We start from the raw sequence: 26,523 nt of genomic DNA, 5'->3' as shown, positions 1-26,523 counted from the left end.
CCTCATTTACACACACACACACACACACTGCATCCCTCATTTACACACACACACATACACACACACACTGCATCCCTCATTTACATACACACACACTCCACCGCTCAATTACACACACACACCCATACACGTCTATGTTACCAAGAAGGGACTATAGTTGCTGCACATTTTTTCAAAACAAAACAGACATAGAAAATGTTTTTTCAAGCTCATTATTCACACTGTTTATTGATATATTTTTTGGGGTTTTTTTAAACAGCTTTTTAAAAAACATAACCAGCCTACAGAAGGGCTATTTTGTGTTCTCCACAATCGCTTGGTTTCTTTCAAGAATGGGTAATGCTTGTAAAATTGTTACAACATGACAAGTTCTTCCATGGATAAAACTAATTTGAGAATTAATTTTACCGCATAGTAAGTTTATGCTGATCACTATAATGCAATTAATGTCACGGGCAAGTCAGTAAGTCATTCAGTCAGTAAGCACGTCAGTAAGTCAGTAAGTCATTCAGTCAGTAAGTCAGGTTATCGGAATGTTTAATCATTGATATCGGATAATTTAATGATGAAAATACTAAATTTGTGGTTAGATATTTCAGATAACAGTAATTTTATGAGACTGATTACGTTTTGTAGTTATACTGCTACATAATGTTCATTGGCGCCATACATTATTATCAGGAAACGTTGTATGTATCAATTTTTTCAATCTACACAAAAAGTGTAAAATCCCTACGTTATTTGGCGGCCCATGCGAGGACCCTACACATGAGGCACCAACATTTTATTGCCTGAAACAAGTATCGCTATAGCGCCCACTACGGATACGGACACAGATAATGCAGAACTCCCTCAGCCCTGGTACTCCGATTACAGATACGGACACAGATAATGCAGAACTCACTCAGCCCTGGTACTCCGATTACAGATACAGACACAGATAATGCAGAACTCACTCAGCCCTGGTACTCCGATTACAGATACGGACACAGATAATGCAGAACTCACTCAGCCCTGGTATTCCGATTACAGATACAGACACAGATAATGCAGAACTCACTCAGCCCTGGTACTCCGATTACAGATATGGACACAGATAATGCAGAACTCACTCAGCCCTGGTACTCCGATTACAGATACGGACACAGATAATGCAGAACTCACTCAGCCCTGGTACTCCGATTACAGATACGAACACAGATAATGCAGAACTCACTCAGCCCTGGTACTTACCGAAGCCACTGAAGAGAATGAAGAAGACGGAGTAGCCTCTATTTACAGAGTAGGCTGGAATCATCACTGAGGAGGGGAAAATGAGCTCAGTCAACTCTTAAAACATTTTATCATATTAATTAGTAAATTGTCTTTGGTGTAAGTGCATGAGTAACAGGGATTACAGACCTGGTTTAAGTGCATGAGTAACAGGGATTACAGACCTTGCTTAAATGCATGAGTAACAGGGATTACAGACCTGCCTTAAGTGCATGAGTAACAGTGATTACAGACCTGTTTTAAATGCATGAATAACAGGGATTACAGACCTGTCTTAAGTGCATGAGTAACAGGGATTACAGACCTGCCTTAAGTGCATGAGTAACAGTGATTACAGACCTGGCTGCAGACCACTCCCAGACCAGATATATGTGCAACATTGCTAAAGCACTAATGTAGTTGACTGAGTCGTTACTTGAATGAACCTGTTAGCCATCTCTAAAAACAAATCAGAGAGCAGTTTATTGTTGCCTAACAACAAGGCAGTCAGGAAATGCAATAATTACCATCAGGGTTATTAGCAGTGGTGAGCAGAACCAGCAGGGAGGACAGGGACTGGGGTAAATCCTTAAAATATGTTTCCCACTCTCCATTCTCTTCTGAATTCTGCGACAGAAAAACACAGATGGTGAATCTGATGCAGGTAATATCCTAATAACCTTTAGTAAAATGTGGAGAATTTGACATAGAACAAATGTCAGAACAGTGATCAAAGTGACTTCGACTGTGGAATGATTGTTGGTGCCAGACAGATTGGTTTGAGGAACTCAGAAACAGCGGATCTCCTGGAATTTTCAAGCAGAACAATCTCTAGAGCAGGGGTCGGCAACCCTGGTCCTGGAGAGCCGCAGGGTGTGCTGGCTTTCGTCTCCACCTTAAAATAAGCAACCGATTCAGACCCAAGAAACCAGGTGAGGTGAGTTAACTGTGCAATCAACGGCTTTCATTGATCAATTAATGCCAAGTAACAACGAAAGCCAGCACACCCTGCGGCTCTCCAGGACCAGGGTTGCCGACCCCTGCTCTAGAGTTTGCAGAAAATGGTGCGAAAAACTAAAATCCAGTGAGCAGCAGTTCTGTGGGCAAAAACGTCTTGTCAATGAGAGAGGTCAGAGGAGAAGGGCCAGACTGGTCCAAGCTGACCAGAAGGTGGCAGTAACGCAAATAACCACGCATTACAACAGTAGTATGCAGAAGAGCATCTCTGAACACACAACGCATCAAACCCCAGCAGAATAATAAAAAACCTAAGAAATTGCTCACAGAGTGCATACCAGAGCAAATATAAAATGTTTTAAATGCTTTAGAAATGAGGAACGCATAGTATCAGTGACATCACTTCACTGGTAGAAAACAGGGAGGAATATAGCTGTTAAAAAGGAAATAGTATCCACCCATCAACACAGGAATTGTTGAACTGGCTGTTACCACCATACTCCAAGATTGCTGGAGCTCCTCTCTGTTCTACACCACTTAGGTGTCCGAATTGCTGAGGTGTGTATCTCAGTCGGAGTTCTGAGTTTGGGGCTTTCTGAGCACCATGAACACACACCTCCCCCCTGGCAAATATCAGCATTCCAATCATGGTGAACAGGCACAGGTGCAGGGCCAGGAGCAGAATCACACTGAGGAGAGAGCACAGGATCATTACCATCACTGCACAGGTGATTCTGGTTCTAACTATAGAGGTGATACTGGTTCTAACTATAGAGGTGCCCCATGTAACAAAGCCAAATTGCACTGCATTGGTTTCTGCTTGAAGCTGAAATTGCAAAAATGCAAAATCCCTGTCAGGATTCAACAACCATTATCTGTATATCAACTTTGAGATTTTCAGTCAATGATTTCAGTTAGATGTCTTTACTTTAAATGAAAAGGTATTTTTTCCCTTCAGCATGTGGAATGTTGGGCAGTGGGGTGGGAGGGCAGGATGGTGTGTGTGCTGTTATTCCTCCCAAGCCTTAAGGTAATAAAGTCAGCATGGGGGGGCAGGATAGAGGACAACCAGATAACATCCACCAACATGGTTTAAGAGAGTAGGGTACTTAAACACATGGGCAATATTCTCAAAGGCAATATTCAGACTAGTTGTCTGACATCATAAACACTCCAACCATTAACCCCATCATAAAGCCTAATAAACGCCACAACAATCAAACTCCATCATAATAAACATAATAAACACAACCATCAATTCCCATGATCACCACAACCATCAAACCCCACTATAACCATCAAACCCCGTTATACTAAACATCATGAATAGCACAACCATAAATGCTTATTAGAGAAACCAACCAGAATGACACCCGGCGTCTGACACATTACCTGGCAATTTCAGGGAGAGTTCTTTTCAAGCACTTTAAAGTTTTCTTCATCAGTGATGAATTTTGAAGAAGGAAGAATGGTCTGAAAAGTCTTCTGATTCTTAAATTCTGAAATTTTAATTGGATATTAAAATTAAATTCTGACATTTAGATACATATTTCTGGACTGTGAGAAGCACAACTTTCTCAACAGTCCTACTATGTATGAATACAGATACTACATGACGTCATATAGATTAGTAGATTATCTATATATAGGTAGAGTAGACATTCAGAACTATTTATTGTTTAACCAATCAATCTAACAGGACACAAGAAACACATGTCACTTACATGTTCCAATACTTTTGTTCACCTAAACATTGGGTGGTCTCATACAAAAGGTGATATGTTCTAAGTTGATTAACAAATACAAATAAAAATACCAAGAAATAAAAGCTGAAATCTTTTGACCTTAAACTCAATTTTAAGCAATTGACCTTCCAATACTTTTGGAGGGGACTGTATTTTGAAGGCATGCCATTGACAAGAGGTGATTGCATGAAAACAGCAACTGAAACATCAATACCAAGATAATCAGCAATAGACTACTCGCTGAAAAACAGATATTGTAACTATAGTACACTACCCAAGGAATGGCACACACATTTCCACTTCAAAAACACTGATTAAAAACGTAAAAGAAATGTTTTTAAAAATCCACCTCATCACAAGCCATGCTCATTGATAAGGTCCAATCAATGACTGATCCTGCGATGACCACACTGTAAGCAATCAGCCATTTGTTCTTCCGGAACTCCTCCCAGCCAATCAGATAGCTCTGAAACAGCAGTTAACACAATATTAGTCACCTCTCCGATGTAAAACAGAACATTTGAACCTCAATATCTCAATTTTGCACTGATTCTGGTATAGCTACATTGCTACATTACTGTGTCATATCATATCCCTCAAATCTGCATTAAAATTTTTAAAAATTCTACATTTTCACAATGATCTGTCCGTAAGCTTAAAATGGGAAGACATGATGCTAACTCGTGAATCAGCTAGCATCTCCATGCTTGAACGGGTTTTTATTTTGTAACACAACATCATCACCTGTGTCTTGTGAAAACACCTGAAGCTGACCACACACAGGTTGCAGCCTACATGACAAAGTTATCTACTACACCCAGCCCATTGTTTCTTCTCGTCTACCGTCTACCTGCTGGAGAAGTGCATTTCTGATTTTACCTCACATGTTAGTGTTAGATATTACGGAAACCTTGTGGTATTACTCAGCAGTTGCTAGTTTCGTTAGTTGCAGTGTTGTTAGTTAGACCAGCTGTTCAGAGTTACGGAACCTTGTAGTTTTATTCAGCTGTCCCCAGTTGCGCTAGTTGGTGTTGTTATTTAGATTTAGCTGATCAATATCAGTTAGACACTTTGGGCATTTTTCGCAGTGTTTTCTTAGCAATTATTCTATTTAACACCCATTAGTCTGCTCTCTCCCCTACAGAAGGCCTGGCCCTCCACAGTGACAGAACCCCACTGACCCTCTGCTACCCCACACTGACCCCCTGTGACCCCACACTGACCCCCTGTGACCCCACACTGACCCTCTGCCACCCCACACTGACTCCCTGCTACCCCACACTGACCCTCTGCCACCCCACACTGACCCTCTGTCACCCCACACTGACACTCTGCTACCCCACACTGACCCACTGTGACCCCACACTGACTCCCTGCTACCCCACACTGACCCCCTGTGACCGCACACTGACCCCCTGTGACCCCACACTGACTCCCTGCTACCCCACACTGACCCTCTGCTACCCCACACTGACCCTCTGCCACCCCACACTGACCCTCTGCCACCCCACACTGACCCTCTGTCACCCCACACTGACTCCCTGCTACCCCACACTGACCCCCTGTGACCGCACACTGACCCCCTGTGACCCCACACTGACCCCCTGTGACCCCACACTGACCCTCTGCTACCCCAAACTGACCCCCTGTGACCTACAGACACATAGGCGTGTGGGGCTGTGTTGGTGTAGTCATACAGACACACAGGCGGCGTGTGGGTGTGTGTGGGGGGCTGTGTGTGTGTGTTGTGTGTGTGTGTGTGTGTGTGTGGGGGGGGGGGGGGGGGGGCAGTGTGGGGGTGTGTGGGGTGTGGGGCTGTGTGGGGCTGTGTGGGTGTGTGGGGCTGTGTGGGGCTATGTGGGGTGTGGGGTGTGGGGCTGTGTGGGGCTGTGTGGTGTGTGGGGCTGTGTGGGGCTGTGTGGGGTGTGGGGCTGTGTGGGGCTATGTGGGGCTGTGTGGGTGTGTGGGGCAGTGTGGGGCTGTGTTGGTGGTGTGGGGAGGTGTGGGGGTATGTGGGGCTGTGTGTGGGTATGTGGGGGTGTGTGGGGCTGTGTGGGGGTGTGTGGGGCTATGTGGGGGTGTGTGGGGCTGTGTGGGGGTGTGTGGGGCTGTGTGGGATGTTGTTGGTGGTGTGGGGCTGTGTTGGTGGTGTGGGGGTATGTGGGGGTGTGTGGGGGTGTGTGGGGCTGTGTGGGATGTTGTTGGTGGTGTGGGGCTGTGTTGGTGGTGTGGGGGTATGTGGGGGTATGTGGGGCTGTGTGGGGCTGTGTGGGGGTGTGTGGGGCGGTGTGGGGATGTGTGGGGCTGTGTGGGGCTGTGTTGGTGGTGTGGGGGTATGTGGGGATGTGTGGGGGTATGTGAGGGTGTGTGGGGCTATGTGGGGGTGTGTGGGGGTGTGTGGGGCTGTGTGGGGCTGTGTGGGGCTGTGTGGGATGTTGTTGGTGGTGTGGGGCTGTGTTGGTGGTATGGGGGTATGTGGGGGTATGTGGGGCTGTGTGGGGCTGTGTGGGGCTGTGTGGGGCTGTGTTGGTGGTGTGGGGCTGTGTGTGGGGGTGCTGGTGGTTACCTTCACAGCCAGGTCAAGGCTGAAGGTGAGGAGGCAGGCCAGCTCCAGGCTCTCAGTCAGACCGCAGGGGGGCTCCCGGGGGGGGCTCTTAAAGCGCAGGTCTGAGGTGGAGCTCAGGGAGGAGGGCCTTTCCACGAACGCCAAGGTCAGGATGACAGTGATGACACCACCCAGGCCCCTGCATGAGAGAAATCATACAGCATACTGATGACACCATCCAGGTCCCAGCATAAGAGAGAAATCACACAGCATACTGATGACACCATCCAGGTCCCAGCATAAGAGAGAAATCACACAGCATACTGATGACACCACCCAGGCCCCTGCATAAGAGAGAAATCACACAGCATACTGATGACACCATCTAGGTCCCTGCACACCGCATTGGTACCAGGTCAGCACCATGGCCAGCATTGGTACCAGGTCAGCACCATGGCTAGCCTTGGTACCAGGTCAGCACCATGGCCAGCATTGGTACCAGGTCAGCACCATGGCCAGCAGAATTGTATATACTGTATTATAATGGATATTATCATCTTAATTTAGGGCAGTTGCTTGAAGTCACTTGCATTTCCATCCATCCATTATCCTAACCCGCTTATCCTGAACAGGGTTGCAGGGGGGCTGGAGCCTATCCCAGCATACATTGGGCGAAAGGCAGGAATACACCCTGGACAGGTCGCCAGTCCATCACAGGGCACACACGCCATTCACTCACACTCATACCTACGGGCAATTTAGACTCTCCAATCAGCCTAACCTGCATGTCTTTGGACTGTGGGAGGAAACCGGAGTACCCGGAGGAAACCCACGCAGACACGGGGAGAACGTGCAAACTCCGCACAGAGAGGCCCCGGCCGATGGGGATTCGAACCCAGGACCTTATTCTTATATAAAAAGAATAAGAAAATGTTCTTGCATGAAGCCCAATGATAAAAGGCAATCCACATCTGATTGGTTGAAAAGAAACAAAATTGAAGTTTTGGAGTGGCTCAAAGGAGAGGCTGTGGTCGGACCTTAAATATGTGCTCAAAAACCAACAATCTGTCTGAATTAAAGCAGTTCTGCGAAGATTGACAATTATGCAAAAATAGAGGATTCAGAAGACCCAAGCCTGAAAAACGCTGTCAAAAGAGGCCAGGAGTCAAATTGACAGGAACCTGATTTACTCCTTATGGTTTAACATTTCAGTAGAAAGAGTGTTGCATTTCAGTAGAAAGAGTGTTACATTTCAGTAGAAAGAGTGTTACATTTCAGTAGAAAGAGTGTTACATTCCAGTAGAAAGAGTGTTACATTCCAGTAGAAAGTGTTACATTCCAGCAGAAAGAGTGTTACATGAAGCTTACCATTGCCAGAGCCGGGAGTAGTACCATCTGTAAAAATGTAGTGATCTTGAATCCACTCGATGGTTGATGGATCGGTACTGTCAAGGAGAAACATTCATGCCAAATCAACAGAAGGGTTGAACACTCCGACTACTTTAGCCCCATAAGTCCAGGGCTGGGCCAGTGTGGGGTTTTTTGCATTAATTATTTTTTCTTGGTGCAATTGTCCATCACTATTGTCACAGGATATACCGTTTGAAAGCATTAAAACTCCCGGTTCTATCTGTATAACCAATTTTAAGATGCAATTGCTTTATTAACAAAAGTTCCTTATTTTATAACGTGGGTTAGAGTAATTCTGACTCTTGGCAAACAAACCCCAAAGGGTTACCTTTCAGAATACACCAGGGTTATGCTTGGAGTCCAGAATAGTAACCATTTTAATTTGAGTATGTCATTTTCAAGCTTGTCTCACAAAAAGGGGTGATACTTAAAGGGTTAACTGGTTATAAATTATTTTAAAGACAATACAAAGAAGCTGATCTTACCTGTATGGCATCTTCAATGAACACAATCGCTTGCCGGACATAAAGATCCTCATAATCTGAATAGGAAAATCACATTGGAAATTATGAACAAGTAGAACCAAAATTAATTTAATAAACATACAGTGGTGTGAAAAAGTGTTTGCCCCCTCCTGATTTCTTATTTTTTTGCATGTTTGTCACACTTAAATGTTTCAGATCATCAAACAAATTTAAATATTAGTCAAACATAACACAAGTAAACACAAAATGCAGTTTTTAAATGAAGGTTTTTATTATTAAGGGAGAAAAGAAATCCAAACCTACATGGCCCTGTGTGAAAAAGTGATTGCCCCCCCCCTGTTAAAACATAACTTAACTGTGGCCTGATTACTGCCACACCGGTTCTCAATCAAGAAATCACTTAAATAGGACCTGCCTGACAAAGTGAAGTAGCCCAAATGATCCTCAAAAGCTAGACATCATGCCGAGATCTAAAGAAATTCAGGAACAAATGAGAAAGAAAGTAATTGAGATCTATCAGTCTGGAAAAGGTTATAAAGCCAATTCTAAAGCTTTGGGACTTCAGCGAACCACTGTGAGAGCCACTATCCACAAATGGCAGTGGTGAACCTTCCCAGGAGTGGCCGGCCGACCAAAATTACCCCAAGAGCGCAGCGACGACTCATCCAAGAGGTCACAAAAGACCCCACAACAACATCCAAAGAACTGCAGGCCTCACTTGCCTCAGTTAAGGTCAGTGTTCATGACTCCACCATAAGAAAGAGACTGGACAAAAATGGCCTGCATGGCAGAGTTCCAAGACGAAAACCACTGCTGAGCAAAAAGAACATTAAGGCTTGTCTCAATTTTTCCAGAAAACATCTTGATGTTCCCCAAGACTTTTGGGAAAATACTCTGTGGTCTGACGAGACAAAAGTTGAACTTTTTGGAAGGTGTGTGTCCCATTACATCTGGTGTAAAAGTAACACCGCATTTCAGAAAAAGAACATCATACCAACAGTAAAATATGGTGGTGGTAGTGTGATGGTCTGGGGCTGTTTTACTGCTTCAGGACCTGGAAGACTTGCTGTGATAAATGGAACCATGAATTCTGCTGTCTACCAAAAAATCCTGAAGGAGAATGTCCGGCCATCTGTTCGTGACCTCAAGCTGAAACGAACGTGGGTTCTGCAGCAGGACAATGATCCAAAACACACCAGTAAGTCCACCTCTGAATGGCTGAAGAAAAACAAAATGAAGACTTTGGAGTGGCCTAGTCAAAGTCCTGACCTGAATCCTATTGAGATGCTGTGGCATGACCTTAAAAAGGCGGTTCATGCTCAAAAACCCTCCAATGTGGCTGAATTACAACAATTCTGCAAAGATGAGTGGGCCAAAATTCCTCCACAGCGCTGTAAGAGACTCATTGCAAGTTATCGCAAACGCTTGTTTGCAGTTGTTGCTGCTAAGGGTGGCCCAACCAGTTATTAGGTTTAGGGGGCAATCACTTTTTCAAACAGGGCCATGTAGGTTTGGATTTTTTTTCTCCCTTAATAATAAAAACCTTCATTTAAAAACTGCATTTTGTGTTTACTTGTGTTGTCTTTGACTAATATTTTAATTTGTTTGATGATCTGAAACATTTAAGTGTGACAAACATGCAAAAAAATAATAAATCAGGAAGGGGGCAAACACTTTTTCACACCACTGTACATGCAGTGCGCTCCAGAGTTCCATAATTAAAAGTGAAAATGAATCAGAGTTTATGAGTATGCTCTAATGTTACAGAATTGTGCTTCCCTCCAGGCTAGAGGAGACTGAAATCCACTGGTGCGACAGTTTGATTGGTTTCGTACGAGAGGGGCAGAGTAGGGGTGTTTAAGCATTGGTAATTAATATTGGAAGATGGAGTAGGGCAAGGGACTGGAAATTAGTAACTGACAACGGTAGGCAACTCCAGGTTCCACAGATTATTGTTGCAACAAACTTCAGACGGTTTTGTACTCAAAGAGGGAGCAAATAGTTGACCTTATTGAGTTATCAGTGGTATTGAGGAAGTGTTTGGAGGAAGAAGCTAAAACAAATCTGTATTGTTTATTATATGCATCCTTTTTTCTTAATTTCTTTTTAACAGTTCCATTAATTCTGGAGCCCACTGCATGTAGTGTTGTAATCCAAAGTGCTTACAATTAATGCCTATCATTCACAAACTCATACCCCAACTGTGAAAGGTTGCCATGCAAGTCTTGTCAGGAGAAATTGGAGATTAGGTGTCTTGCCCAGGGAACACCAGGGAGGCCCTTAACTTAGCTGGCTGACTGTTAACATAGCTTTAAATCACACAAATTAATTCAACAGAAAGATTAATTCAACCAGTTTCCATAGTTAGAATAGATATGTCAGTGAGCAGGGTCAGAGGACCAAACGCAACCAAGAGAGGTTCTAAAAGTTACCCACCAGATGTGGGATAATCACTAATATGTTTTAAGGGTATCCCTAGAGACCAGAGGAGGTTCCTCTAAGACAACAGGAGAAGCGGTGTTTCACCAAAAAAAAAAAAAAAAAGAACATGCAGATCTGACATAACACATATTTCTTTAATATTAAATTATGATAACAATGACTGTTCCCTTTGTGGAGCACAAAGGAAATCTGTTGAAAATCATGTCTGCTCTGGGAAAACATTTTGACCGTGTATTTCACAAAAGGCATCATGTCGCGTAGCATGCTAAGATTCTTCAAAAAAAAATAGATCAAATTTATATATATATCAGTGGAGGCTCCTCCATAGAGGTGGAGGAGGCCTGGCCTCCCCAATAATTTGAGAGAAGAGAGAGATTTAAAAAAAACAATAAATATATTTATTTTATTTATTTATTTTAACAAAAAACATATTTTTTCTTTTTTATATTCATATTATTTTAGTTTTGTTCATAAATCTAAATTTTCCCATGGCTAAAACCCAATATTGCAATTGTAAAGCAACAGGCCAGATTTCCCTATCAGTTTGTATTAAGGGAGGCCAGGCCAGGCCAGGCCTCCCCTAGGAAATGAGATTCTCATAGAAGTCAATGTAATGCATTTTTTTTCATGCCAATATGTGATTGGCCAGATCACTGAAAATGGGTGGGCAACGGAGGCCTGGCCTCACCATGCATTGTGTCCAGGGCTGAAAGATTGACATTTTGTTCGTCCAATCACATGCTACTGGTTCATTTGGAATCAACTATCCTTTCCTTTCCTATTCAACACAGAAGCCATTTTGAGAATTCGCTAGTCACTTCAGTCAAACAAACACTCGCCATATTGGCTACGAGTGTCCTATCAACTTGTGCTTTTCAGGAAATTTAGAGAACACCCCTGGCTATCATCCCTGGAGTTTATAGCTCATTTGGCCAAACACTTTTGCTTAAAACTACCTCGGAAGTCGGCGAGATTCTAGCGCAATTTGAGATCTTGGGCTGGAGATATGCAGATTCCAGATACTAGGGAGTGAGAATGACATTCAATAGGTCATGTTAGACACCATTTGGGATTTATTGAACAGTTTTATTTTTAATGTAGTCCATTTCGTTTTATTACAAGTCAATTTAATAATCTTCCATATCAAATTACCGAATTGTTGCTCTGTGAGGAAATTCACTCTAAATACGAATAGAGTGCTGCCCTCTAGTGGATAACGTTAACGTTAGATAAAGCCAACTGGAACCATATTTTTACATATTTTATATTAAATATATTGAATAAAACTACATATGATAAAGAAAGTGTTATCTTATCTTTTTTATATGCTAAACTTGATTAAATTGGTGATTACATGTTGAAGCTGTAGAAGAATGAAAAATGTAAGCTAAACAAAATTGTTTTTAACTACATAATTAAAATTCCTGCCTTTTACACATGTTCACTTGGCATTTATATTACATCCAAATGTCATTTCTCAGCTTAATTATCAGGCAGGCTCATAGACTTACAGCAATGTCATTTCTTCAGGAAGGCACAAGGCTAAGCTCTGCACAATGAATTTCATCAGCCAGAACTTTCTGACTGTAGCTTACACTCCAAATAGTATGCCTTTGGCCAGCACAAAGACAGATAAGAGAACAGGGAACATTCCATCGCGAGTGAAGTGAGCAAGCGGAAAAAAATGGCCTCCTCAATTCTGGAAGTCACCAGCCTCCACTGATATATATATATATATATAAATGATGCCGCTGAAATTCCTCAAAGTTTCCGGCCTGTTACACGGCAAATAATATGCGTCACTAGTATTTCTAATAATACCTGCTCTAATACAATTTTGTTGATAAAAAATCACTTTTTGAGACAGAGGCCAGGCTGCAAATATCCCAGGCTGGTGCAGGATTTAGTTGTCTATCAATTGTTGAGAATAAGGCCCTGGGATTGCTGCCATTCTCTGCAATAATCCTTGAGAAGTGTGCTCTTCTCTCAGAACGAATAGCCTTATTATAATGTGCTCCTTAAAAATACTACGATGAATCTCCAGTTCAGTTTTTCTCCATTTCCATTCCGCTGCTCTACATACTCTCTTAAGATCTGGTATAGTGCTATTTAACCACAGCAATATTTTTGTTTGTTTTTAGTTTTAACTGGCACAACAGTGACTAGTGCTCTTCTCAAATTACTATTGAAAGCGTAAACCATTTCGTTTATCGAGTAGTGTTCAATACTTGGGTCAAATGAGTTTGCAAGATCAGAGAATTTTGTTTCTGCTGTGGTATCTAGATACCTTTTTTGAGTAATACATTTTCTTTTGATGCAAGGTGTACTTAACGTAGCATCAAAGAATACACAGTAATGATCGGAGACAGTAATGTCAGACACTAGAACATTCTCAATCTTTATCCCATGTGATATTACCAAATCGAGAGTGTTGCCCGATTGGTGGGTAGCTTTGGTGACATGTTGCGTTAGTTCTAAGAGATTCACAAACTCCATAGCCCATGAGTCACTGCTGTTATTGATATGATATTCATATCTCCACTAAGGATTATTCGGCCATAATTAGTGAGAATAGTGACAAAAGCTCAGAGAATTCAGGATGAAATACGGTATATTGTTAAAAAAAGCACATTTGAATCAGCTTTCAACACAATAGCGAGGTATTCAAGAGATGGAAATTTACCCAGATCAATCTCAGAGTAACAAAACTGATCAGAAAAGATAGTGACAATACCACCACCTCTTTTATCCTGTTTTATGATTGAAAGAATTTAAGATTAAGGGGACACGTTTCAACGAGGGTTGGAGTACCATCGTTCTTGAGCCAGGTTTCAACGAGAAATAAAAAATGCACCTTATTTTTTTAAATAAGATCATTAATTAAGAAGCTATTATTTGTGAGAGATCTCACGTTAAGAAGTGCCATATCAATATTCATGACTTACTTTCTATGGGTGACGGGTTTTAATAAAATCTTCACTAAATTCCTTAGATTATCTGTATTCCGACTCGTGTGTAGCCTGCTGTTGCTATTGTTGGGAATACGACAATAAGAGATCGGACATACAGGTAAAGGTCGCAACTCACAGGTGGCAGTCGGCAATTAGTGGCCGAGGGTGTGTCCAGACATTGTAATATAACAGTTTATGCCGTCTTGCACTTTTTTTTTTTTTCTTGTGTATGCACTTATATTTTATATATTGACTAAGAGCATCTTGGAGCTAGCAGGAAGCATTTCACTGCACATTGTAACTGTATCAAATAAACTTTGATTTAATTTGTCTAGAGACTTGAGCTAGCTAGCTCAATGTTAAATTCAGCTGCATTCATTTCATTAGGATTTTGGAATTGGAAGAAAATGACATCAGCGAGTGCGAGTGAAGGTGAACACATCCTTGTGTCAAGAGCACATACTGATAAAGGCGATAAAACAATGCCATTTTCCGGCGGTGGGATATTGAGGCTACTTCAAACGCACAGAATGTTCCGAACAGAATACGGGGAAGTGGCCGCTTCCACCAGAAGTTAACGTCTAGTTAACAATGGTCATTTTTCTCCTGAGGAATGTGATTATGGTTGCTTACTGGCTATTTTTTGTGTTAAAACATTGTTAGAAGACCATTGTAAATCCCTTCCTATTATTGAAAAAGGCTCACTGACATGTTGACTCACCCTCTGCCTGTGTTTATAGTCCTTAAATTCAGGTTTTAAAGCGTAGCTTATATTTGTAGCTTATATTTGTTGGGCTATCACTCTGTATGAAAACATAGTACATCTGTACACCAATGCAAGCTCACTGGTTGAAAATAGCCAATGGTGTGGGGGCTTATTCTGATTGTGATTTCCATTTCCCAATTCTACAATTCCCAGTTATTTCCTCAATCCCTCGAGCGTAGGCTACACCATAAAGCCTGATTTATACTTCTGCGTCGAGTCTACGCGTAGGCCCTACGCCGTTGAGAGCATTAGCGTTGGGGAGTCAACTCGAGTCGCTGCGACGCATAGTTACATTTCTGGGGAGGTGAGCGTCGACGCGTTGGCTACGCCGTGGCCTGACGCTCACCTCCCCAGAAATGTAACTACGCGTCGCGCCAACGCGGACCGTAAGCTGTGATTGGTCCGCTTGGTAGCATTGCATTATGCATTTTCGGCTGCTCCGCCATTGATCAGTTTCAGTCGTCTTTGCTATGTCCAAAACTGAAATCAGTTGCCTTGATGCCTCATTGCCTGATTAGTGATCTGTCCTTCAAAAGAAAGGCAACTTCGGAGGTGTGTTCGCAGCACGCGATTGAGACCCACTTTGAAGGCAGAAAGTTGTCAGAGTGTAAGTAAGGCGATTACGTGATGCGTAATAACAAGCAATTTAGCTGGCTAGCTGACGGAGGCTTAACGGTACATACGTTATTTCAGTGTGTTAAGCAATTAAAATGTTGTTTATAAACTATAACTTAAACAAAATATCGAGCTCTTCATGTACTTGCATGACGATAATTAGCGTTTTGCGGGGTGTAATTGCAGGGCGACACAGACACCCCAATGCACAAGTTAAAATGCTCTCAAACGCTGTCCAAACGTATCCTAAAAGGGCCGGTGTGGGTGCAGGTTCTTGTTTTAATCCAGCAGTAACACACCTGATTATACTAATGAACTAATTGTGGTCTTTAATCAAGACCTTGATGAGTAGAATCAGCTGTCTTAGTCCTGTGTTAAAACAACAACCTGCACACACACCGGCCCTTTCTGGATAAGATTGGACACCCTGGCGTAGGGGCTACGCGTAGGCTACGCGTAGGCTACGCCTTAGTCTCTGCGTGGATTCAACGCAGAAGTATAAATCAGTTCGGGGAACACTACTAGAAAAGTAAACAATTGTAGTAAGCTATACCTTTCGAGTCTTTGTAAAACACTGAGACACCGTTATCGGGAAACGCGGCCCAGATCATGACAGTTGTTTTCTCGTTTCTGTGTTTTTCTCAGATGAGGAATGAAAGAATGATACACGGACCCGGAGCCTATTGATTCACCTCTCTGTAATTTGAAAGTGTGCAAGGTTAAAGACCGTTCACAATTGTGATGCTTTACTGTCACATTAACTAATTTACATCTCAGAATAGAAACGCGACTCGATAAGACTGCAGCTAGTCTAGACTAGTTCACGTTAGTTGCGCAAGTAGGCAAACACTCATACCTACGGGCAATTTAGACTCTCCAATCAGCCTAACCTGCATGTCTTTGGACTGTGGGGGGAAACTGGAGTACCCGGAGGGTACCCACGCAGACACGGGGAGTCTTCATCGATTGTATTAGCCAGTCTAATCCAGAAAAAAAACGGCAAACTAAAAAATCGGATGGTTTAACATACTGATGTAACAACATGCCCAAGAAAGATTACATGTTTGTTACTTCATGTCAGCATCCTCTACCATTAAAGCAGCACGAACCTCAAGCATAAGGATTTGAAATCTATGCTGTCATCCTGTTACAAATGGTAAGAAGTCCATCTCAACCATCTTCACTCAATTGGAGCTCACAGTTATGTGCAATATGTGTCTCCTCAGTTGTGTTTCCCCCCCAAATATAACACCTGATTACAATGTTACATTACTTAGTTTATCTATTGAATATGCATGTGATGGATAGTGATATTGGTGTATTCTGTTTTGTGTTCATCATTTAAGATAAGACTGTTCAATTTAAATGGCATGGCCATAGTGGTTGTCAATTTAAACAATTTAAACCTGTATAACAGGCTGCCTATATCTGGCTGTGTGGTGTGGTCAGTGTTCATCACCTCAAATCGGCCTAGGCCTAGGTTAACAGGTAAAGCATGGCACTAACGAATTTCACCAGGTTTGATGGTGAGTTTGCTTCACCAAAACTTTTGGAGAAAAACATTTTTGCTAGAAAAGTCAGCAGACATCGCAACTGACCCAACTCAATGCTGCGCCCTAGTGCTTGAAACGTTTTTACTGGAATGAAACGGTTTCACTTGACCATCTAAGTAACCTAATTTGCATTAGCACATTTACCAGTTTTTAAACTCAAATGGAGGGCGAATGGAGGGCGATGCTCCGGGATTTACTCAATTTAACAGTTACTCCAGCCAAAAAGCGAAAGTCACCTCGATATGAAAATGGAGATTATATTTAAGCATGGAGGAGAGGTAGACTTCAGTTACAAACAGAACATTAAATCAGCCCGTGTATGGATGAACTAGTTCGCTCGGCAGATGTTTACATTTCTACTTTTCAGTAACTGCGATTGCACTGATCATTTCACTTCTATACAGTGACGGGTGGCTGAGAGGATAATCACATTAGCCTTCAGCCATGCACATTGCTGGCCATTGCCCCATTTTGGTAGGAAAAAACAAAACAAAAAAACGATATACAACGTACAACTCACACTGGGCAAAAATAGAGCACTTTTCTGAATGGACAATAGCGCGTCAAATGGCCCGTTTTTCACAAATCAACTGTGGCAACCCTAGTTTTCATGCAAAGAACAGTACATTACGAAGGACGCAAGTTGCCTAATTGCCTTTGAAATTATATTTATAAAGTGACGATTTCCCACTGCCTCTGTGGCCTGCAGCGATGTTTAACCATAGTTCTTTATTTGTTTTGTCGGTCACCGTAGTCCTAAAACTGGAAAATAATGTTTCTTTATTCAGCGCCACGTCCTCTAACAATATCTCCATTTTGTTTGCTGTGAAGTTGTGGGACCGCTTCTTTGTTAGTTTTTTTTGTTGTTGTTGTTGTTGTTGTTGTTGTTGTTGTTGTTTTGCCATAGCTTATGTCGTGTTGGTGCGTTTTGCTTGTTGGTGCGCTTTAATTGAAAATGTCAGCTAATCAGAGAAAATAGTGAATTACACCAGTAATGTGATGGTGCTTCTGGCAAATCAACCCTGATTGCAAAGTCATTTACGGCACCAAGACAAAGATATTAAAATAATGTAAATAAAACATGACATGCCAAAGAAGGCGCACTGCTAGGTGGCGTAGCCACAGATAAGGAATGAAAGAATGATACACGGACCCGGAGCCTATTGATTCACCTCTCTGTAATTTGATCAGAAAATAATTTGGATCCCTATTTCATGCAGTTGTTTGCAATAGATCATAATAAGCACAACACGAATGTGGTAAATAACACATCAAGCCATGAAAAGCAACACATTTAGAAAAATGAACAGTTCACTAAAATGCTGGGATTCCAACTGTGGTTGGAACGAAAATCAGCATACACAGGGGGTCCCCACGAGAACCACTTTACTCGACAGCAACACTTACCAGCCTCGTAGCAACAAGAATCTCTGGTCACCGAGTAAGATTGCCTCTGTGTATTTGTAATTTCCTGCGAAACGTTGTGTTCCGAAACCTGATTTACGCTCCCAGATAGTAGAGGTTCCGTTTCCATTGCAATGTTTGGTAGGATGTAGTCTCGAAGTCAACGAAGATGATCCTTTTCCGTTTCTTTGGCGAAAAGAAGACAAAACTCGATTCAATAAAAAATGCTTTGCCGGTAAGGATTAGAAAGTGTGCAAGGTTAATGACCGTTCACAATTGTGATGCTTTACTGTCACATTAACTAGCTTACAGCATCATCTCGGAATAGAAACGCGACTCGATAAGACTGCAGCTAGTCTAGAACTCAGTTCACGTCAGTTGCGCAAGTAGGCAAACCCTTCCACAATGTCATTCTGAATAATATAGTCCAACGACAGTGGGTTGGGATTCCGAATAAACGTGGATAAACTTTACAGCTTTTTTAAAATCTTGTGGTACAGTTTCGTGTAACACTCTAAAAGCGAGCCATCTCGTGACCTGCTACAAGTTGACAAGCGGGAAGCGCAAAGCAAAAGTGTCTCTGTGTAAACAGGCAGCCTAGCCTATCTGCTGTCGGGTCATACTGTCCAGCCGATAACGCAATTTAAAGTGCCGATGACTAGGTCTTAAATAAACGTTAGTCTGTCATAGTCTACGGATAGCCTAGCCTACTACTTCTAATAATAATAATAATAATTAATAATGACAATAATAATCACTTAGGCTAATTTGGTTGTCTATTTGAATAGGCTAGTCCCCTCATATTCAAACATAGCCATACGACCAGAACGCATAAACATTGCACCTTATATTAACTGAATTCCACTGTTTGACTATAAGTGAAAGGAAAGCTGGGGTATATTGTCTCCAGTTGCCGTGGGCTACCTGTGGAATCCAACATGTCACTAGAACTCAAAGTCAAAGATGAGCTATTTGCTTTTGACAAAAGCAGGAACCAAGTGAATACTTAATACCACTGTCTGCAAAATATAATTTCAAATTCAGCAGTAAAACTGAAAAAACAAATGAGGAAAAAACGATTTCCACAAAAGCATAGGCTCATGTTAGAATCTGAGGCATATTCGTAACATGCAGAAAATTATTTTGTAATAAAAATAACGTGAAATGTAGGTCTTTACCTTCTTTTGCCATATTTGGTCTGAAATGGCTATGTATATCATGGGTAATAAAAGTCCAATATTCACATTGTGCTTATTGTGTTATTTTGCAAACAACTCCATAAACATTATTAAAGAATGAGGTGAATCAATAGGTCTTAAATTGGTGTAGACAGCCGCTGGCTTAGGGTATGGTAACGTAGCCGAGATAACATTTGATAGTTTCATATACAGTATGTGGTAAGTTGTTTTCAGACTGCACCATCTTCTGTGCAATAAATGCAGGTATTTCACACGCGGATTAAATGTCTTATCCGTGCAACCTCACAGCCATGACACCCCTGAGCTATTTCACACACGATGAAGACTATGCAACCCGCCACGCTACAGACACGGGCCACATTATGACTTTAGCTGCAGTTCCTCAAACATAAATGGGTCGCACACAGACTGAGACAGTATTCACTGAACATCTAAACAAACTCATATAGTAGCAACGATATAATTTGCCTATATCGCAAGGGTAGCATCATTTCAGCAGGCCTAGTCAGTGATACACCAATATATTTAAATGAGGCCTACTTGTTACTCACAGACACCAACGTATAGGCATATGAAGAACATATGACTGTTTACTATAATTATTAGCCAGATATTAGTGACCCTAAATTTAAAAGTAAACAAAAAAAGACAACGAATAGCCTACTTTTTCATGTTAAAACAAAATTCACTCAATAGCTGGAAACTCAGGTTTGGTATTTCAACATTAACTCAATCTCCAGTGTTGTTTCTACAGTCTCCCACAAGCAGAAGTTCGCCAACCAGTGACACACTGCGGTTCTGGTCTGAGGTGGGCTCTCATTACGTGGGTTTCCTGAACACACTCGTTTGACAGACTCTTAATAGGAACTTGTTTATACAATAATTTCTTTACGTTGTTCCGAATGTACTTCAAGTATATAATTCTTATAAGCCAAAATATGCTTTAGAATTATTTCTATAGAATTATTATCAATATAGTGTCCAATTTCTATTGTACAAAAGTTTGGTTTCTTTAACCATTTATCGTTTTGAATATCAAAATCACGAGAAAATCCTTTTTTCATTCCAAATGTGTTTTTGAACTAATAATAGCTACTAAATAAAAATGAAAACAAAACAAAAATAATACACTAAAGAATTACGGGAATTTTCCCGTAATTACCCACCCTAGACGTCATCTGTGAAGTGGTCTCGCGGTTTAAAATGGACTTACTACGTTTAGTACCGGAACATACACGCCCCGAACACGCGCCGGCCAGCCGCGTGTAGGTGTAGAGCCCTACGATGGTCACCACGAAACTGGGATATGCAATTTGTTTTAAGTACATTGTTTTTAATGGCTGTTATTGTAACTCTATAAATGTTTTTTATTTTATCGTTTAAAATTGTTAAAATTAGGGATATGTTACTTATGTGCTACTTATTCTGCCGTTACTTCACAGGTGCCTTGTTGGCGGAGTACAGGGTCGTTTGCGCAATTGGGAGCACCTGTGACCAGATGTTAAAATGTGCCTGACTCTTGTCTGAAGGAGGGAACTCTCTGTCCACGTACCACGTACTTGGTTCTTTTTGGGTTCGCATCAGACAACACTGCTTCAGCATATTTTTCACACATCCACTCACTCACACTACTGACTTTCACACTACACATTTTTGTTAACTGGTTATTTCAAATAAATTTGACCTTGTTTTTTAAATGCGTCAGTGTGCGTCTCCCTCTTTGTCACGGCCACTGAGCCAGGTCATGACAGATAATTAAGTACATCATTTAATATCTTCTAATCCTGCCAAACTTTACATTCAAATGAATAATATCAAGCAGGAAATAATATGAAAGGCAGGCAGCTGGTTGGATGTTGGGTCAAAGTTTTTATGGCAACTGAAGGAGAACAATATTTACAACTTGTCTACTATCCATGCACACAGATACAGACAACAATTGCCAAAATATCCACTCACTGAGAACTTTATTAGGAACACCTGTACACCTACTTAGTCATGCGATTATCTAATCGTGGCAGCAGTGCAATGCATAAAATCATGCAGATATGGGTCAGGAGCTTCAGTTAATGTTCATATCAACCAATAGTGATTTTGACTGTGGCATGATTGTTGGTGCCAGACGGGCAGGTACGAGTATTTCTGTACTGCTGATCTCCTGAGATTTTTATGCACAACAGTCTCTTGAGTTTACCCAGAATGGTGTGAAAAACAAACAAACATTCAGTGATCAGCAGTTCTGCGGACGGAAATGGCTTGAGGATGAGTGAGGTAATGGAGAAGGGCCAGACTGGTCTAAGCTGACAGGAAGGTGACAGTAATGCAAATCACTATACATAACATCAGTGAACAGATCTCTGAACACACAATGCGTCAAACCGATAAGTGGATAGACTGTAGCAGCAGAAGACCTAATACGTCTAATAAATACCTAATAAAGTGCTCACTGTATATTGTCGAATAGAAGATGCAAAATATGTAACTGAGGTGAAGGGTATAGCTTATTAAAGTACAGAACTGTATAAACATATTTACACTTACACAATGAGGCAACATAAAAGTAGTACAGTAGTATGTACGTGAAAATAGCAGTGTATAACAATATGTGGAAAGTTCTACATTAGAACTGACATTACATCACTACTGACATTAGATCAATTATTGCAATTTATTACATACACAAATAAAGATTACAATGTTATATACAGTGCCATCTGCAATGTTTAGGACAAAGAAAAAAAATTTTTTTTTTATTTGGCTCTGTACTCCACAAATTTAGATTTGTAATCAAAAATGCATATTCTCAGCAAATATTGAAGGGCATGTTTACAGACTTCGGTTTCACCATATTGAAATTACAGTGTGTTTTATACATAGTAACAATAAACACAATATTTTTCTAGGCTTTTTCTTGCCTTTGGTTTGTATTATTGTCATTAAACATGAGGGCCAGAGTTGTTCCAATGAATGTCAAGGAAGCCATTATGAGACTGAAAAATTTGTTTTGTTATGCCAAACCTTAGGTGTAACAAAATCAACTGTTTGGAACAGCATTAAGGAGAGAGAACATGTAATGGGGCATAGGCCATGGCAAGCCAAGTAAGACCTCTACAGCTGATAGCTGAAGAATTCTCATCATAATGAAGAAAAATCCCTAAACATGTGTCCAACCGATCAGAAACACCCTTCAGGAGGCAGGTGTGGATGTGTCAGAGACTACTGTCCACAGAAGACTACAGTCATGTCTCAGTGGGTCACAGACTTCAACCAGTCATGCATACAGAAAATATGCAGTAAATATGACTGTAATTTACATCACATAAATATGTCCCAAACATTATGGTGCCCTGAAATGGGGGATTATGTATAAAAAGTGCAGTCATGTCTACATGGTGAAACCAGAATGCATAAAAATACCCTTTAATAAAATGAGAACTTGCACTTTGAATCGTTTGTTTATGAATATAAAATTGCGGTGTACTGAGCTAAATTAATGTTTTTGTCCCAAGCATTACGGAGGGCATTGCATATTACAATTCTTATGAACATATAAACACAACAACAGCAACAAAAATATAAATGAATAACTATATATTGTTGTTTGTAACAATATTAGCACGGTGGATATGCACAGATATTAAAGGAGACTGGGCTTGGGACTGGGGCAGTTGGAATAGCCAGGGCAGGAGGGAAGGTGAAGGCTGGGTCTCCTGAAGTACTGGTATTGTTCCGATTTTCACAGACCTTCACAGACCTCTTCGGAAGTACATCTGTAGCCTACCTGGGAGAAAATATACACACCTCCATATGCTGATCACCTGGAGATATCAAAGTAACATTAGTTATGAAATGTATGAAACTAACCAAGAGACCTGTACTAATTATACTGTGTGCCTAATTATACTTTAATGCCTGGCATTACAGTCATTATTGTACTAAACAAAGAAAAACCAGAACAATAAGTATATGTATTTACTGTACATTCATATAATTTAAGGTAACATGAGTGTAAATATTGTATAATATAATTATTGTTGAAACTGCTCTATTATTTAAGTACTTAGCTGGGCAACTACATAATATGGGCAAGTTAACAACAACAACAACAACAACAACAACAACAATAATAATATATCCATCCATCCTTTATCTGAACCCGCTTATCCTGAACAGAGTCGCAGGGCTGGAGCCTATCCCAGCATACATTGGGCGAAAGGCAGGAATGCACCCTGGACTGGTCGCCAGTCCATCGCAGGGCACACACACCATTCACTCATACACTCATAACTACGGGCAATTTAGACAGTCCAATCAGCCTAACCTGCATGTCTTTGGACTGTGGGAGGAAACCGGAGTACCCGGAGGAAACCCAGGCATAATAATATATTAATGGAAAATAAAGGAACATATACCAAGATGTTTGAATGGCAGTAAGTTAGGCCTATGTCCATAAACGATTGGCATTGGCGCTACTTATTGCTTTTACAGTAGCAGTGAAATAAGAGCAACAATAATACATTTTATGTCTAAACCTTCATGAATCAAACGTCTATACAAATTGTCAATACTATTGTGATAAACCTGGTGTGGGAGGAAGCATTGGTGGGGGGTGGAGAGCAATAATGGACTAATTGTCTACAGCTGTGGGACGGTGAAACTCTGCATGGGACTCTGGGGGTTAAAAGACAGAGCCTAGGGTTCATTCTGTTGTTGCTGGGGAGCTGAGACCTGTTTGCTATTGCGGATCGGCACACTCTGGTGGGAGGAGCCGTTCGCAAATTATAGTTTTGCCGGCGGTGAAGATAGGTGAGTCAGGGGAGCTGTATCAGCGCCAGGAGGGGAGGCTGGTTGCCTCCTTTAGTAAGACGGGGCCAGGGAGATTTAGGAGTGTGTGCATCCGCCTGCTCTCCAGCCCATCGTTCCAGCGTTCGGTCCGCCGCCGTGCGCCAGTGGCCCCGCCGACCCGAGCTATCGTTGTCCCGGGGAGTCGGACGGAGCCACAGCTCAGACCCCGGGGGAGGGTCTCGCCAGCTCGGCGAGCTAAGTTTTTAAATCGTTATTATATTAATCTATGTTTAGTGTGTGTTCTACCTTTCCTACCCTAGTCTGTTTTATGTTACTTACATTTTAAATAATAAACAAAGATATATATTGGATCATTACCTGGAGTGTATTGTGTGTTCTCTGGTCTTATGACAGAGCCCTTTTCGGGCTGGTTTATTACACTATTAATGACGGTGATATTTTAAACCGTAATGTGATGGCATGTTAATGTAGCTGGCTACGACGTTGAGAAACAGACATGCAGAGACATTATCCCGTTTACCTGTAATTTTCCCACATAAAAAAAACAAAAAACAACGAACAATTGGGATAATCAAAATAGTAATACATTGCAGTAACTGATTAAAATCCAGGAAATTTTATTGAAAATATTGTGGGAATACCTCAACATAAATATCATTCGAGGACCCGTTAATAGTAAAATTATCTAGATAGACTTACCGAAACGTGCGTCGGAGCCCATGGAAATGTTTGGCGCCAGGCGATTTCGAATAGTTAAGGAATCCGCACTGTAAGGGCGTCATTCGTTTATCTCGGAACAACGCCGCGATATCAACGTGCGGCCAAGAATATATCGCATCCGAAGTGATAAGAACTTCCGTTGAGAATGAATGGGAAAAGTTAAGGTAAATTAAGCTTAACTATCCGCGGCTTCCGCGCGGCGCCCAACGCACAGACGCTTGGTTTTTCGGAGCGCGTTATGAAAAAAACAAACAAAAAAAACGAATAATACACGAAATGAAAAGTTACGTTCCGTACAAATTGTACCACAGTTAATGTCGACATTAAAAGCATTAAGAGCTCTTAATGCTTTTAATGACGACATTAACTGTGGTGACAATATTAAAAACAGCCACGTGCATTTTTCGGTCATACTGTAGCCTACAGCTTATAATTTAAATCACTGAGATAAAATGTATATAAAAGTAATGTTAAAATACTTAAGTTCTCCTCCAACCACTGCAGCTATCTCGGTAAAACTCAGAACTTGGATCGTATAGCTCTTCGTTTTTCCACCTGAATAATTAATCTCAACGTCAATGTCTGCGGGTCTTCTCACATGCATTTGTTTGGATTTTTTTCCAGCTCGTGTTGTGACTTCAGATTGGATAGTACTGGAAGCATGTGGAGATTGCTAGGCTAGTACAAGTAAATTTGGATGGGTATTGATGCTTTGATCACACTTTTCAAAAATGCCAGTCAGACAAAAGTATGTCTAAATGTTCGATAGACATATCCAATAGCGAAAACCATATGCAGAAGTTATAGGGTAACACATTTTAGCCAGGCGTGAGTGGCGATTGAATGAACCAACACTCACTGCAGCTAGCACAATACCAGAGGATTTAGTTCTGCTCTAACCAGCATGGAAGGAAACACTGCATTCTGTAACACAAGCACACATACTCAACACTGCATTCTGTAACAGGAGAGGAAATATGCCAGTAGAATCTCCCCAAAGTTTAAGCATTAGAACAGTGGGACCCAGCTATCATGGCCAGCCAGCTGATGGACAAAACTGAATTTAGTGGGCAGATAATAGCAGTTACCTAATGTTACCGAACGCTGGCCTGCCATGTGGTTAACCCTCTAAAGAGGTTCGGGTCTGTGGGACCCGTTTTCAATGTTTACTAAAATAAAAATGATACAACATATTTTTTTCAACCTTTGATTCATAACCCTTGGCTCATTTTCTGTGAAGAACATGTAAATTAACTCATTTTCATTGAGTACACACTGTGCACCCCCCTACACATTTACATTACATACAGGCTATTCGGGTCCACTGGAGGTTTGCTGTGTACCTTTACCTGGTCTTCCTCCTATCTTGGACTACTATGTGTGTGCGTGTGTGCGTGTGCGTGCGTGCATGCAAGCATGCTTGCCTGCGTGTGTACTTTCTCCTTTAGATTATTCGATTATTTAGATCCACACTGTTAGGCTGTGCTCCTCGTGTGGTGTGTAGATATTGTGTTCAATCAGGGCCGTTTGAGTAATGACTGGGTCTCTGAACAAAAGTCCAGTGAAAGGGCCCTCCAGTTTTTTATGACTGGACTGCATTTGCCCCCTCCTTGTGGCTGGGCCCCAGAAAGCTTTGATGTTTTCCGCCTTATTGTGGGCATGTGTTCATTGTTA

At 41.5% G+C, this 26,523-nt stretch overlaps 1 protein-coding gene across 1 annotated transcript in view; it reads right to left on the bottom strand.

Moving 5' to 3' along the window:
- LOC133118170 (two pore channel protein 2-like) overlaps positions 1–18,254 on the bottom strand; it is a 34,782-nt gene extending 16,528 nt beyond the window's left edge. The window contains exons 1-9 of the mRNA XM_061227965.1: positions 18,128–18,254; positions 8,394–8,449; positions 7,867–7,943; positions 6,520–6,697; positions 4,303–4,419; positions 3,601–3,707; positions 2,825–2,897; positions 1,779–1,878; positions 1,234–1,299 (exon numbers count right to left, since the gene is read on the bottom strand). Coding sequence (XP_061083949.1) covers positions 1,234–1,299; positions 1,779–1,878; positions 2,825–2,897; positions 3,601–3,707; positions 4,303–4,419; positions 6,520–6,697; positions 7,867–7,943; positions 8,394–8,449; positions 18,128–18,254 — 901 coding nt within the window. The remainder of the gene's footprint in view (positions 1–1,233; positions 1,300–1,778; positions 1,879–2,824; positions 2,898–3,600; positions 3,708–4,302; positions 4,420–6,519; positions 6,698–7,866; positions 7,944–8,393; positions 8,450–18,127) is intronic.
- Between the last annotated feature and the right edge of the window lie 8,269 nt (positions 18,255–26,523).

The sequence above is a fragment of the Conger conger genome, chromosome 18, assembly GCF_963514075.1.
Source record: "Conger conger chromosome 18, fConCon1.1, whole genome shotgun sequence".
Classification (NCBI taxonomy): Eukaryota; Metazoa; Chordata; class Actinopteri; order Anguilliformes; family Congridae; genus Conger; species Conger conger.
The sequence above is the reverse complement of the archived record's forward strand: the minus strand, read 5'-3'. Positions and strand labels throughout refer to the sequence as shown.